This window comes from Dermacentor variabilis, chromosome 6 (genome assembly GCF_050947875.1).
Source record: "Dermacentor variabilis isolate Ectoservices chromosome 6, ASM5094787v1, whole genome shotgun sequence".
NCBI classification, from domain to species: Eukaryota; Metazoa; Arthropoda; class Arachnida; order Ixodida; family Ixodidae; genus Dermacentor; species Dermacentor variabilis.
Genome location: NC_134573.1, coordinates 8,514,651 through 8,531,285, shown reverse-complemented (window position 1 = coordinate 8,531,285; position 16,635 = coordinate 8,514,651). Strand labels below are relative to the sequence as shown.

At 45.5% G+C, this 16,635-nt stretch overlaps 1 protein-coding gene across 1 annotated transcript; it reads left to right on the top strand.

Annotated features, from left to right (window-relative positions):
- The first annotated feature begins 2,366 nt into the window (after positions 1 to 2,366).
- On the top strand, positions 2,367 to 9,388 carry LOC142584607 (uncharacterized). The gene is made up of 7 exons (XM_075694738.1): positions 2,367 to 2,444; positions 3,850 to 4,286; positions 4,726 to 4,785; positions 4,845 to 4,913; positions 4,977 to 5,081; positions 5,162 to 5,250; positions 6,095 to 9,388. The coding sequence occupies exons 2-6, from the start codon at positions 4,106 to 4,108 to the stop codon at positions 5,227 to 5,229; spliced, it is 483 nt and encodes a 160-aa protein (XP_075550853.1). The 5' UTR covers positions 2,367 to 2,444; positions 3,850 to 4,105; the 3' UTR covers positions 5,230 to 5,250; positions 6,095 to 9,388.
- Positions 9,389 to 16,635: the final 7,247 nt, after the last annotated feature.

Below are 16,635 nucleotides of genomic sequence, written 5' to 3'. Positions count from 1 at the left end.
ACATAGTGTTCTCTTTTTATTAATTAATTATGTAGGACTTGGTTCCATCATCTGTAAAGGCATCAAAATGGCATATCAAAGCTCAGGTACCAATTTAATTGTTAATGGTGAACTCTCACAACGCATACAAGTACTCTCTTCCGTTCGACAGGGTTGTCCGTTAAGTCCTTTACTTTTTGCTTTATTTTTGGAGCCGCTCTGTAGAAAAATAGTTAATAGTACAGAAATTAGGGGTTTTAAGATACAGTCCTGTGAAGTACGTGTTCTAGCTTATGCCGATGACGTTGCCCTATTTGCTGCAGATAGGGAGAGTGTTAGCGCATTATTAAGAATTACTGAAAGGTTTTGCGAGAAAAGCGGTAGTAAAATCAATAAGCAAAAGTGCATTGATTTCTGGCATGGCCACTGGAGTGCCACGCCCGGTGTTCTTGAAAATATCCGGTGGCTCACGACACCTAGCACTTACCTAGGGGTGCCTTTGGATGGGTATCGTGAGAACGAGTCACTCTGGCTCGAAAAAACGGATGAAATGCGTGCGATGGCCGAAGCATGGGGTGGCCGCGAATTGTCGATTTTTGCACGTGCCACCATTTGTAACGTTTTTCTCGCTGCAAAAATTATGTATCTCCTGCAGGCACTGTATTGTACACGTAAGCACATTCATAAATTTCACCGAATCTTTGCCACGTTTATCTGGTGTTCTACGTGGGAGCGAACATCAAGGACAAATTTGTTTCGTCGAGTAAAGAAAGGTGGTCTGTCGGTGTGCCACTTGTTTCTTCAGCAAGTTGTATCACGTTTCATATTGATAAGGGACGAGAGAGACCCGTTTTTGTGCAGTTTTTTTCAAACCATGTTAGCAGTGTCTATGCCTGATTTTTTTGTTTCTTCAGCCATTGGCCCTCATTACACAGTTTCAAGGTTCTTGCGTGAAGTTGTAACGTCCTATCGTTTCCTTAGGGCGCGATTCTCTCTTGAGTACCTCTCCAATGTAAAAAGAAAGCGTCTTATGAAGGATCTCATTGAAAGTGTGTTCCCGGTTCCATTGTATCGGTTAATGTTTCAAGAAGGGCCTGGGCAAGACGTACTTAAAAGGGTTAAAAAGATGTGGATACCGGCAAACGTTAAAACATTCTTCTTCAAGCTTCACACGGGAACCTTGCCTGTTAAAACGTGGTCGGAGGAAAGAGGAATTTATGTGCCATGGGGAAGCAGATGCTTTCTGTGCAACAAAGGTGAAACAATCGAACATGTTTTCATTGATTGTAATAATGCCATATTCTTTTGGGATATATTACAGAGAACGTTAAAGATAGACCTACCCCTCAATCCACATGGTATTCGTTTTTTACCACCTGAACACGATTTTGAACAGATGGATGTAATCTTTTTACTTGGAATGCACGCAGTCTGGCGTAATCTGTCGGCATATAGACATTGTGACGTTAAAGGCCGATCTGTGTATGAATATTTTGTGGAAATGGTTGCGAAGGTACGTGGCGTGTACAAGACGAATGACTGTGATGAAGCTGTGGTGTCAATGCTTGATACTTTGGCACACATAAAATGAGTGTGATCTATGATCACAAACTCTTTTGAAGCTTGTAGCCAAGCTGGAAATAAAGAACAAAAAAAAAGAACTCGTGGCTCAGTGGTAACGTCTCCGTCTCACACTCCGGAGACCCTGGTTCGATTCCCACCCAGCCCATCTTGCAAGTTGTTTTTTATTCATGAAGTGCCTGCTGGGATTTATCGCTCACGGCCAACGCCGACGACACCGGCTTTTCTGCGACACGAGCTCCTTAACGCTGTCGAGTTAATATGCGCACAAGGTACCTAATGGTAACGCATCAAACAGCTCAGAGCCCCAAGCTTTTATTACACGCATATAGCGTGGAAAGATAAATTACTCACGCTCTAAGTGGGCACGGAATACGGACTGCTTCGCAGTGCAACCGGCTCCATAGGCAGACGCCATGGAAATGAACGCATAGAGAAAGAAAAAGACTAAGAGCGGACACTCCAAGAAATCTGGCCTTAGGAACTACGTCACGGCTACGTAACGAACTAATGCCATAGAGAAAGAAAAAGACTAAGAGCGGACACTCCGAGAAATCTGGCCTCAGGAACTACGTCACGGCTACGTAACGAACTAATGCTCTCATCAAACGCCAGGGGACGCAGGCGCAAAAAAAGAAAATTTTGTAATGAATTCTGCTCAATCGCTTTACAAAATAATAATTATACACCCAAATTTGGCGTGTTTCTTATACATAAAAACAGAATTTATCGAAGACACCTTCCGTGCTTCTTGTTCTTCATTCGTACTGCCATCAACACCAATCACCATTCGTCCATCGAGCAGAAATCAACGACACCAGCGGCGTACCAGCGGGAACGTCTCGTGAGCGTCGGCTGCGGCGGTGTTCTTGTGCGTGAGAAAGGTGAGTCATGTTTTTAAGCGAAGCTTGGAGTAATTGACTTGTGAGCGCGACGAGGTTCGCTAAACAAAGCAGTTTGCGGCTCTATATGAGGCGGCTAGACGCGAACAATGCGAAAAGCATGCCCCCTCAAGAAACGCGTAGCAAGAGGGCTGTACTAGCTGTACTTTCTTGCTATCCCCACCGAGAACGGCATAATCTTTGTTGGTTGCGTTCCGTGAAAATAATCAAACGACGCGAAGCTGCCATTACCTTGCACCGGTTCACGGCTGTGCACTGCGCTGCGACTCGCAGCTTGTCAGACGCCATCGAGACGCTGCGTCTCGGTTTGCGAGAGTAAACCGTTCTTAGCGCTGTTTGCGATAACCGCGGTATCGGCGTTTCATTTCGGCGAATAGTTCGTGTTCAAAAACGCTCAAGGTCAATATCGGGAATTGCGCATTTCAGGAAAATTCCGGTTCCGAGAAAATTGAATTCCTAACCTGCGCTTATATGACCGCGTGACGGTTGACGGTGCATTCGTTGGCTCGTTCTAAGAGGCTGACGAACGCTGGAAAGAACATAATAGACGCCACGCCGATTCAGACTGAAAAACGGCGTTCTGGGGACGGGCGCTACCTAAATAAAGAAAAGCAGGACGTTAGGCACGCTGTAGCCAAGCTTTGATTGCTCGTTTCCCGTATAGAGTAAGGGCTCCTGAATATTTTAGTAATATTGCTTGAAAACAATCACATGTGACATAAACAGCGAGCGTAGCTTATTGCGTTTTGTACTGCAGTAAGCTGTGTATCTACGGCGCACGGACGGACGGTGGTGTATACGTCCGTGCGGATTGTTTATACAGAAAAGTAACGGTGGGGAAAATTTCCCAATGACTACTGCATGTACTTATTGCGGCGGCCGTGTTGGGAAGTACTGCGCATTCATGTAACTTTGAGTTCCTCATCATTTTTTCGTGGCGGAATACATTGCACAACGTATTGTCGCGTAGGCGTGGCGTGGCGTACATTTGAACAAAGGCCTCGTATTTGGACGTTTTGGAATGATCTTTACCACGCTTATGTGAACTGCTATTTTGCCTCCCAATGTACTCCCTATACTGAGTACGTACAGGGGTGTTCAAAAGTTCACAGGCCGCGATGCCATGAGATTACATATGATGTACAGGGGTGTTGAGAAGTTCACAAGTCGCGATGCCATGGGATTACATAGGATGACGGCCTCGGAACTTTTGTACACCTCTGTATGTGGTCTTAACATGTATTCTTGTATGTCCGACTATTATGGGTCAGAGGTCAGAACGTGTCGGTGGTTTCATATTGTGCATCGGTTCACTATTCATTCAAACATATTACTTCTACATATGTTTTTGGTAATTAACAAAGAGTGCACTTATTGACATTTTCAGAGCGTGCTGATGCCATGCCGTCCGGCGGTCCAAGTTACGGCAGCTACTGCAGTGTGTCGTGTTGCTTCAACAACGGCGAAACCCATAAGAAGCCAGGAACGAGATTCTTCCGCATACCACGGGACGGCAGGCGCGTTAAAGCTCCTGTATGGTTTGCATGTCTTCACGCTGACTGTTTGTGCTTACTCAGTAAGGGGCACAATAAAAAAAAATCACTATTCAAGTAGTTCCGCTGATAGTTCATTGCCAATGCAGGATGACAGCATGGATGCAGTACGCTGGAAGAGACGATCTTCTGAGTAAGCCGGGCAGTGTATTGTACGCAACCTACAGAGTTTGCAGCGACCATTTCACTGCTGAAAGTTTCATGGACCCTGGGCATACAAGGCTTACAAAAATGGCTGTGCCGAGTGTGCACCCAGTGCAAGTTGCACCTTGTAAGTAGTTGACAAAAATTCGATTCTATGCAATAGCAGCAGTGGCGACAAATAATTTCGAAGGTGTTTGTAGCCGATGGACGAACCTCGCTGTAGGAGCAGTATCTCTTCGAAACTCCTAAATTCTCTTAATTGTGGGCTATTACCTTCCTTGCAGCTAGACATTTGCCATTTTTAACGCTGTTGGCCTGTCTAACTTGTTTTGAAAGACCTCTAAGGTCTATTGCACGTTTACTTGAAGTCTGCGTCTACTTGTATATATACCTCACACCAATGTAACGTTGCGCTATTGATAATTCCACAGATCATAATTGCTTGCTTCTCAGTTGGTTGCTTCTCTACTCTTTTTTTCACCTGCCAAGCAATACGCTTGGAAGTGCTGTTTAATTTTTCCTATGCTACAAGCTTTGCAACTTGTACCAACTACACATATATGCAGGTTCTTTGAGCGTCGCTTCTACTAGTGACTGCCACATGACTGCAGAAGCTGCACTACAAGGTGAGGATGAGGTTCAGTTTCTTTTTTAAACATGTTACTGACAAATCGTTGGTGTTTAGTTTCTTCAGGATCTGCGGAAGAGGCTTCGAACAGCGACCCCCACACATTGAGGTGCCCTGATGAGCAGGGTGAGTTCAGCGCTGAGGTTGCTTTTTTTTGCGCGAAATTGACTGCTTACCAAACCTCTGCAGTTGGCAACTCCCTTGTAGCTGGCAAAGGGGCATCTGCTGATCTCGGCCTGCTGGAGGAAACCTTGACCAATCGTTCAGTTGTGACAGAAGGAACTTCTGTGATCGGTGAGTTTGATGTTGATTTCTGCGACAGATTGTAATGATACAGAGATTTCCGCAGGCACCTTGCAACTTTCTTCCGACAGCAGTGTCCGAGGCGCTGAACAAGCTTCACAGGACACCTCAGAAGATGTGTCTGCCAACAGCTCCATGAATGAGTGCCCTACTGCAAATGGTAACTATGCCTTTATTGTAGCTGTTTTTCACGTGATACTTTATGTTTAGAACATTCTAAGCAAACTATCCTCAAAAGGACACTGTGTGTGCAACAACAAATTATTAGAGTGAGCTCTCAATGATGCTTTTAATTTTTTTGGTGTCATTCTGTAACAACAGGAACGATGGAACATTTTTTTTTCCAATTGTTGTTGCGTGACTCCACAAGAAAGAGAATATGTGTGCCACAATTTAGTGGTTACTTACGGAATAAGAGCTTGGAAATTCAAAGAAAAAATTCATTGTTTAATCGACCACCAAATTGCCACCGCCAGCTGAGGGAAGCTTACGCACACCTGCATTCGCATCGTTAGGAAATTATCGCACATGGCTCTCCGATTGTACATCTGACACAGTCTGTAAGCACACAGCACGGTTCTGTCTACTGATCCTTCCAAATGCCGCGCTCGTCCGTGTCTCTTCTTGAGTCGTCTGTTTGGCGCTTTAGTACATCAGTAACATGCACCAACTAGCCCAACAAAAACTTCTGCTGGAAGCAGAATGGAAGTGCATTAGGAACCTGCAACATAAATGGGCTCCTTTGGAAGCAGTGCAGACTATTAAGGAGCTATTAAATCATTCTTTGTATTGCCTGCATAGATTGAAATTAGGATGGGTATAATTTAGGCTTCTATTTTCCCATGACTACATGATAAATCTCGGTTTATGAAGTTTTGTGGAATGGTGTGTTGGGGGGGGGGAAGTTGGGCATCTTGGTTTTTTGGGTTTGAAAAATCGAGGAAAATGCTTGTGCGGAATCATTTGCTGTTCGCTCTTACATTGATTTCTTTTGTTCATTGCAGAGCTTTCCTGCGTGCCAACGACAAGTTGTGCATCAAAAATGTACAAGCAAACCATCAAAAGTCTCCAAGCCAAAGTAGCAGCACAGCGGAAAACTACCAAAAGACTGCTGAGACAGCCTCACAAATCACCGTCATCGACTACAAAGGCTTTTGGCATTATCCGACCATACGTCACCGAGGAGGTTTTTAAACTTCTTTCGACACATGTTCGCTTGAGGCCAAAAGGCAAGGGCAAGCGGTTTCCCGTTTGGTTGAAGAAATTCGCTCTTCACCTAAACTTCCGTGGCCCGCGAGCATACCGATTTCTGGCTCTATATTTTTCTTTGCCCTCCCGGCGTTCATTAAGAAGGTGGCTAGCCAATGTAAAGATGACTCCAGGCACAATTCCTGGAATCATTTCTTCCATTGCAACAAATACTCAAGCTTGGAATGAACGTGATCGAGTGTGTGCTTTAGTTTTTGACGAGATAGCACTGAAAAAAATTTGCATTATGATGTTGCACGGGACGTTGTCCATGGTTTCACAGATGATGGCGCTCACCGCACTTCAACCATTGCTGACCGAGCAATGGTTGTTCTCCTTGCTGGTGTTTCGAAGAAGTGGGTTCAACCGGTTGCTTTTACTATAGGGCACACATCAACACCATCATCTGTTATGCATAACCTGCTGTTGTCGCTCATTGTGGAGATTAGAAGCATTCATATTACAGTGAAAGCAGTAATATGTGACTAGGGTAGTTCTAATGTCAGTCTCGCTAACCAACTAAGAGTGACTGCCGCAAAGCCTTTTTTGAAGTTGATGGTGAGCGGGTATATTTCATCTTTGATGTACCACATTTAATTAAAACAACACGCAATAATGTCCAAGCGCACAAGTTGTACATAGGGGATGAAATTGTTGACTGGTCGCCCATTGTAAGCCTTTACCAATCTTCGCATGAGTTGCGGTTGCGACTGGCTCCAAAGTTGACTGAACGGCACGTTCATCAGAAACCTTTTGCCAGTATGAAGGTCAGCAGAGCAACGCAGGTCCTCAGTGCATCGGTATCCATTGCTATCACGGCATTGGTGTATGCAAACGTGCTGCCTGCCTCAGCCATCGCTACAGCACAATTTTGTGATCGTATGGACAGGATTTTCGATTCCCTGAACAGCTCGAGTAAAAAAAAAACTTCGCAATAGCTCCGGCATGCAATCATGAAAGAGAATCCAGAACTGATTGACTTCCTTCAAGGCCAGCTTCCCTGGATTGCATCATGGAAGTTTGATGGCAGACGTCAACCACAAACCATTGTTGGTTGGCAGATTACAATTCAGGCCATTTGTCAACTGTGGGACGATCTCTCCAAAAATTACAATTTTCAATACCTTCCAACACGCAGACTTCAACAGGATCCCCTGGAGAACATATTCGGCCACATTAGGCAAAAACAAGGTTGCAACACCAACCCGAATGTAGCACAATTTATCTGTGGCCTGAAGCACATCTGCATAAGAAAGCTGTTCAAACTGTCAGAATACGGAAATGTCGAGGATGATGAATGTGACCTCCTTCAGGAGCTCTCGCCATTCTCCCTCACCAGTGAGTCTCTTGTGAATAATGAGGAGTGTGCAAAGCCACATCCTGACGACTTTCCCGCTCTGGACGATCTTTCCGAACTTGCGACTAACATTCACTCCCATGTTATTGACGACTCCGCTGCATATTATGTAGCTGGCTTTCTGATCAAATACTTTCTTCGGAGCGCAGGTGAAACTTGCAGTTGCCCACAGTTATTGAAAGACGACAGCGGGACAATCAAGGGTCCCCACCAGTATTTCACAATGCTCAAAGCATACCATGTCCCTAGTAAACTTTTTGGGAATCTGACTGTGCCATCGGAAGCAGCTTTCGCATACGTACAACAACTTGAATCTCACTTTATTGCCATAATTGAGGCCACCGCACATCACTCGAAAGTGTGCGACGTTCTGTATCGCCATCTTTCGAGCGTTGGCAATTTTCATTTCTGCTCTGCTGGGTGTCGCAAGGAGTTTCTCAAAATGTTTTGCCGGGTTCGTTTATGCTGGCATGTGCGTTTCGTGAACCGAAACTTGGATAAGGTTAGGTTCCAGTCTTCAATCTCTGGCATACAACTAGACAAGTTCAATGGTTAGCAGTTAGCGGCAGCTTTACGCAAAGGTATTGGAGTTAAACCCAGTCCCGCAATCACTTTGCTGAAGTCATCACTCGTTATAGCAGACTTCATTATGGCCTTCTATTGAGTTCAAGGGAACTAGGCGCTCCTTCGTTTTATCCATTGTTTTGTTCACCCACTATGAGGAGTAGGGACACTACCTGTATTTGCTCGAAGGGATTTGCATGACCTTGAAAAGAAATTTGGTATATTGTCTGCATATTTGTAGCATCTGCTGGCAAACTCTACATGCTATTGTGGGTCGGTTAGTCACTGTGTGCGCTTTATCTCTCTAGCTCAAGTAATACATTGATAGCAAAAGCACTTGTTGAAATGCGTTAAAGCGGGTAGTACATATAGTGGTAAGGAACATATAGTGGTACATATAGTGGTAAAGAGGTTTACTTCGGCTATTAGCCGCGTAATAGCGCACTTGTAGCACCAGTTAAGGTGCAGAATTTTGGAGAAGTGAAGACTCCAGTGTATTTCACTTTCACCTTGAACGCTGCCAATACGTAACAGCAACATTCAGTATCAAATCACTTAGGCTCTAAGTTTTTCATGAAGGCGACACATAAGAGGAAAAATGCCTGCCAGTGTTGTAGCAGAACGTTAGTTTTTCATGTAATGGGCAAGCTCCAAAGCATCACCTTTTCGAGAGCATCCAGCCAATGTTCAAGCAGCAATTTTTTTTTACATTTTGGGCTAGCTTCTTTTAAGGGCAGCCTACGCACTCTATCTTTGCTTTTCTGATATCTTGCGTCGTGTGGTTTTTGTACCATCTTTCTTTCTCTGTGCATTATTTCGGTTAACCACAGTCGTGACTAGCGACTTAAGTGCTGTGTGTATGCTGCGCCTTCCTTCATCAGTTTTGTACGCCGCGTTTGTTCCATGGATTCTTGCCTACTGGGCGCTGATCAGCGCTCCATACTTCACCAGCTTGCCGGCTTCTGCCAACACTTGTGTTTTCTGTGTATTTGTTGCAATATTTGTTAACTTTGTAAGCAAAGATGCAGGTATATTTCTACACCTTGCATTTCTGTACGATGCTCTTCTCATTTAGTGCTTTTTCTCTGCTCAGCCTCTATGTTGCCTTGGAATAAAAACATTGCGGGAACTCTGTCTCTTTGATACATATGAGCGCTTGTACCAAAACACAGAAGACAAGCGCGATGGATAAAGCCGTAGTGAATTATGATTACCTATATCTCCATCTGTTACCACTTAATCGAAATAAAAATTGCGTCACTACCTCAATTCACACCAAATATTGGACTAGACAAAAGAGTGAAGCGCTAAATCAAAGCGACAAATAAATGCGTTGCCATTTGGGTGACGAAAAGTGGTCTGAAATGACAAGCTTCCGCGACAGCCCAACGTCGGTTACGAGGGGTAATCCAAATTTCGCGCCAGCGAAACCGAAACAGGAAGTGCAGGCCAGTTGCTCTCATCAACCGCCAGGCGCGCTAGGGTCGATTGGGACGCTGGGGGTGTATGGGAGTGGCCACTCGTAACTTTTTTTTCTTTCTCTATGATGAACGGCTGTGACAGCGTGGGTTTATTTTATTTATTTATTAGTATTACCCTCAGTGCCAGAGGCATTACAGAGTGGAGTGGAACATACGGGAAACGAGACACTATACAGGTTTTTCTTCTGCTAATACAATGTTAGCTAAAACGATGAGATAATTGCGGAAAGCAACAAAAATTCAAGCAATTGACCGATAACAAATACAATTACATAGTTGGTTAGTTACAATGCAATACACCTGTGTTTAAAACATTATGAAACTGGGAATAGTGAACAGTGGACGTGACTGCTCCAGGAAGGTGGTTCCAGTCCTGTGAGGTGCGGGGTACAAATGATTGATAACATGTTTGCGTTAAGCACGACATTATTCCCACCTTTTGTGCATGATCGAAACGAGGGGAAATGTATGATGGAGGAAGAATAAGGTCGTTGTGTAGGGCGGGACTCTAGTATAAATTGTGGAAGAGACATAGGCGAGAAAACTTGCGGCGACAGGCGAGTGACGGAAGCTGTAGGTACTCCTTCATTAAAGTGATACTGGCAGTACGACTGTAGTTTCCTAGAATGAAGCGGACAGAGTTATTTTGGACTAGCTTGAGGGCAGAGGTTAATATAGCAGTGCTGGGGTCCCAGATTGAAGAGGCACATTCGAGTTTACTTCGAACTAACGATTTCTAAAGGAGTAGTTTTAAAGAAACAGGAGCAGATGAAAAATTGCGCCGGAGGTAACCTAACGAGCGGTTTGCATTGCTAATTGAAGCTAATTGCTTTGCTAATATGAAGGGCCCAAGAAAGAGAGGAAGTTATGTGGACACCTAAGTAGCAATAGGATGTTACAGATTCGAAAGCGGAATTCTCGAGCAAGTAGGTTATAGCGGACGTGACGTCATGGGTGAACGTAGACATTTTGGGCACCTTTCGTCTGCCGTGCCCCGGTCACACCAGACACGGCCTTGTGGTTGTTAAATTTGATACGAAAAGATATTTCCGTGTGATCAATATACTGCATATGACACACTGAATATTCAAGCAGATAGATGTGTTAGTACTGTCGCAAGTGAAGTAACCGTTGATATTAACAGAAAAATTAGATGCTGTACTTCTAGCAGTCTTTGATGAGGTCATATGTGTACAAACGAGTGAAACTGTGAAATCAAGATATGAAAAGATATCAGATATCAAATCAAGATATCAAAATATCAAAAGATATCAAGTGAAACTGTGAAAAATCAATTTTTCAGTGCTGTTAGCGAAATGGTATGGCATGGATGGCCGCATACTGTTGAAGTTCCTTATCAGCCTTTCTTCGTGAGACGATTTGAGCTTTCAGTGAATTGCGGTTGTGTGGTGTGGCAGAACAGAGCTGTGATAACGCAGGACCTTCAAAGTGAAGTTATGTGTTTGTTGCATGAGCAACACATTGACATCATCAAGATGAAGGCACTTGCAAGGTCAATGGTTTGTTGGCCACAGATAGACAACTGCCTGGAACAAACTCTGAAGCAGTGTTTAATTTGTCAAAGCACAAAATCCGTGGGTCCACTGGCACCGCTTTCATCTTGGAAGTGGTGCACAAGCAGTTGAGAGAGGGCACATCTAGACTTTACTCAGAAAGAAAACAAGATGTTTTTTAGGAGTAGATTATTATTCCAAGAGGCTGGAAATAAGAATCATGAGGTCAGCGACCACGCAGAGCACGATCGAAGCAGTACGCTCGTTGTTCGCAAGTCATGGCCTACCGACGGAAGTAGTCACAGATAATGGGCTACAGTTTCGTGCAAACGAGTTTGCAGAGTTTCTTTTGGCAAACGGGGTTAAGCACACGCTTACTCCGCCATATCATCCTCAGTCGAACGGTCCGGCAGAACGCGCTGGCCAAACACTAAATCAGTCGCTTTTTAAGCAATTGCTAGAAGATCAAAGGAATAAAAGTTCCAGGTCAATGCTGCGCAGAGTCGACAATTTCATGTTCGATTATAGAACAACGCCGCAAACATTCACCGGCCAAACACCAGCTGAGCTCTTTTTGAGGAGGAAGCTGCGCACAAGGTTGTCGTTATTAAAACCAAATCTGCATGGTGCAATAAGTGCCAAATCGAAGATTGTGAACAGTGCAAACAAGCGGAGGAGTTCACCCAGAGTATTTCCTGGTAGGGGTAGTGTGTTTCAGCGTTCAGTACGAGGGAACAAGTAAAGTGGCGACCAGACAAGGTCGTGAATATGAAATCGGCAATGACATACCTTGTGGTGGTGGTGAATGGACGGACGTGGTCTGTGCTTGTGGACCATTTGCGACATTATTGTGTGAAGCCTGCTGTTGTGAAAGAAAATAATGTACCTTTACTATTTGCAAGTAACCTGCTAGAAAGTGAGCGTTTCCCTGCCACCGCCGCAGCCAGACCGGTGTTGGTCGGGTTGCGGTCTCTTTGGTCTCCACCGTGCCCTCGCACGGTGGAGACCAAATTTCATCATCGTCGGAACACAGCATTGCTGGTTCACCTGTGCTACTCAGGCGCAGTGCTCGTGATAAGCGGAAGCCAGATCGTTTGACATTTGACAGATTCTGATCTTGTCGGAGGGGAAGTGTTGTATCTGTGCAACGATTATCAAGTGTTACTTTGATACTGTGCACCACATATCTGATGTCCGCGGTCACTGTTCACATGTGCTAGTGTATCGCTAGCCAATGGCATGCCTCGATTGTACCCAGGCTCCCTTTTTAAGGCGAAGCCACTGAATCGTTTTTTTTGTTATGTTCGTCTTGCTGTTCGAATAAATACTTGACCTTACGGCGTCGGTGATCAACACTCAGGATAGTATTTCGGCCGGCAGGCATAGGTGTATGAAAAGTGCGATAAATGATCTTGTGGTTGCTAGCACTACGGTGTTGTTCCTTTTTCCCAAGAGCACAGGGGACCCCAGGTGGGTCCCCGCATTAATCTGCGCATAAACTTGCCAATGACCCGCAACGGTGCTCCGCTATGTCGTACAACAGCTACAGGCCTTAACTGCCACTCTCGCGGAGCACTTATTTGATGGCTGCCGGAATGGCTTCTAACCCGCCTGCATGTGTAATTCAGTGGAATTGCCGGAGCCTTCCTAACAAGGTTCGTGAGCTCCGGCAACTCATTCGCTTGGGCTCACTTCGAACTTCGAACAAGAACAGAAATCTCTTCTACGAATCTCGGGGTTTGCTAGCAACACAACACCTGGCCGTGTGTGTGTGTCAGATGCTAAACAAGACAAAGCAGCTATATACGTTCATACCTCTCTCCTTCAGACGGCTCTACCTATGGTAAAATGGTGTACCGCGTGGCTAGAGGTGCTGGCCGTAAAGGCGCAACTTTCACAATGCGCGATTATGCTATTAGCGCGTTATGGGCGCCCCTACTCTGGGCGAGCACCATGTCTTCGTTTAGGGTGGCTTACCTGGCTCGTCGGCATCATCCTGGCTGCCCCATTCTCATCACCAGTAATTATTGCGATAGCATTTATATGGACACTTGGAAGCACATGGAAGCACCGATTTAAACAATCTATGGTGTACTGGCAGCGTACCGCTGTGCATTGACAAGCTGCGATAGCAAGTTTCTCAAGGGTTGCCTGCTGCCGGCAACTGCTTCGTCATCGACTTCTAGGTCAGCGAAATGACCAGCCACGTGACCGCCTGGCACTGATCTTGGCTTCATAAACTGACACCCAAGTCCACCGGTGAACACTTTGGCAGCAACAGTGGCCACGGAAGCACCGATCTAAACGATCTGTGATGTACTGGCAGCGTATCGCGGCACATTGACAAGCTGCGATAGCAAGTTTCTTCAAGGGTTGCCTGCTACAAGAAACTGCTTCGTCGTCGATTTCTGGGTCAGCCGCGTGATCAATCACGTAACCACATGGTGCTGACCTCGGCTTCATAAACTGACACCGAAGTCAACAGGAGAACACTTTGGCAGCAGCAGTGGCCACGGAAGCACCAATCTAAACGAGCTATGATGTACTGGCAGCGTATCGCTGCACATTGGCAAACTAGGATATCAAGTTTCTTCAAGGGTTGCCTGCTGCCGGCAACTGCTTCGTCATCGACTTCTGGGTCAGCCACATGACCAGCCATGTTGCTGACCTGTTCATAAACTGACACCCAAGTCCACCGGAGAACAGTTTGGCAGTAGCAGTGTCCACAAAAGCACAGATCTAAACGATCTATGAAATACTGGCAGCGTTTCGTTGCACATTGGCAAGCTGCGATAGCAAGATTCTTCAAGGGTGTCCTGCTGCCGGCCACCTTCGAGATCGACTTCTGAGTCAGCCACATGACCAGTCACGTGACCGCCTGGTGCTGACCTCGGCTTCATAAACTGACACCCAAGTCCAGCGGAGAGCACTTTGGCAGCAGCAGTGGCCACGAAAGCACTGATTTAAACGATCTATGATGTGCTGGCAGCGTATGCCTGCATATTGGCAAGCTGCGATAGAAAATTTCATCAAGAGTGGCCTGCTGCCCGCAATTGCTTCGTCATCGACTTCTGGGTCAGCCACATTACCAGCCACGTAACCCCCTGGTGATCACCTCGGCTTCATAAACTGACACCCAAGTCCACTGGAGAACACTTTGGCAGCAGTAGTGGCCACAGAAAAACCGATCTAAACGATCTATGATATAATGGCAGCGTATCGCTGCACATTGGCAAGCTGCGATAGCAAGTTCCTTCGAGGGTTGCCTGCTGCAGGCAACTTCTTTGTCATCTACTTCTGAGTAAGCCACATGACCAGCTAGGTAACCCCCTGGGGCTGACCTCGGCTTCATAAACTGACACCCAAGTCTACCGGAGAACACTTCGTCAGCAGCAGTGGCCACGGAAGCACCGATCTAAATGATCTATCCTGTACCTACAGGTTGGCGTGGCGTTTTTAGAAACAATTTTTTGGCTGTATTACTCCTGCTGCTGCTGCTACGAAAGGTGTTAGAATGTTTTATGGACCGGTATGCGAAGAGGAGGTAGTTGATACCAAGGAGAGCGTATCGTTTACGGCGTGTATGAGCACTTCTCACACGGGAAAATGTGCCGAAACTGCTGAAGCAACTCTGAAGTCGAAGGAAGATATTATCACAAAAGGTGGAAGTGCACAAATTTTAAGGCGTCAAATGCCCGGTAAGAAAGTGAAAAAATGCAAGACGAGCTTAATGTACATGACATGCGGACAGTGGCGATCAACCAGAAGCTTGAAGTTTTGATGCCACTAAAAGAATCTGTTGACCTAATTCAATATGCTGTGCAATTCATTTCAAAACAGGTTTCGGGCCTTATTACACGCATGGAGGCAAATGAACGCGAAATTGAAGACCTGAGGGCTAAAGGTGTAAAAACAGAAAAACTAGGCAAGAAATTGAGGACCCATATTCACCCTTTGAAACTGGTTGACCAGCGAAGCGGCTATGGGGACATAAATTATGTCGGCATAGAGCTTTGGTGGTATATAACTATACATATAATCACATATTTCATTTATGTGCAATACTAAGAAATATTTGGTCCGCACTATGTCGCGCAATATATCACACATGCACAGGTCTACCGCCGAAGGGCTTTTACGAAGGTGTTCTAAAGACGAAGGTGTTGGCTACGCAGCTGCGCCGGAGTGCCGTTTAGACGCAAGTCACCGTTAAACCGAGCGTCGACTTAAGCGACGATATGTATTGACCGGGATGCAGTCCAAAGGAGTGCACAAAACAAAACACGTTTTTTAAAAAAATAATTTGCGATTGAGCGTACTTCAGAGTTAATTAGCTGAAAGGTACTTGGAAGGACCAGAATTTTGTTCTAGCCGACCAACATGGGGCTGTCCGTTTCCCTCTGGTAGAAGACCATGTATTGCCAACAGACGGGAATTCCACAATATTTACAAGTTCACTGTGAACTATGGAATCATGAAAACTACATGAAGCTCGGCGTAAGGTTAGAGTTCTCTTAGCAGCTAATGGTCATATAATTTGTTTCGGCATAGTTTCGATAAAACAAGAGTTACAACAGCTTTCTGTAACCATACTCCCTCCATAGATGCCCATATATTGACAGTAGACGGGAATTGTGTAACGTTTAGAATATCACTGTGAACCAGCTAATTTGACAAGTAAATGAAACTCTGTGCAATCATACAGTCGTTTTAGCGGCCAATTTCAGTGTGATTTTTTCAGATACCTACATTAAACTGAGAGCTACAGAGCATTCGCGAGAAAGCTGAATTTGCCGCAAGGCGTTTTCTGTTCGCCGCCATGATTTTCCCGGAGGGTAGCCACAGACAGCTTCGCAGTAAAAAAACTCACTGCCCTTACACTCTGTGAAGAAGGATGACCAGCGAAGCTGTGTATGTGGGCCATTCAATGGCAAACTGCACCTGCGCTGCGGGTCATACCGGTATTGCACTATCTTCGGAATTGGCTTACATATGGGGATGTGGTGGTGATGGAGAAACATGTATTCTGAAAAGTACAGAGAATTTAACGACAGAAGCACCTGGGTGGTCTGCCTATTCTGGAAGTCCACTGGGGATGATCGCCGCTCGGGCGCGGGCTACCGAGAAGCGTTGAGCTTCCGGAGTAGAGAAGCCAAGCAGAAACTCCTGCTAAGCCTCTCTAATGGGTGGAGGGAATGAGGATGAAAAAGGAGGGCGTATGGAAGGGCATACTGCAACCATGTGAAAGGCGTCGGCCAGGACCCCACAATGCGCATAGTAACCTTGTATAGCCGGCATGAAGTGCTGGGTAGCTGCAGGACACAAAAGATGTTAGTCTGCAAGGGCCTCAGATGTCGCTCATCTGCTTTAGAAAGGCCCCG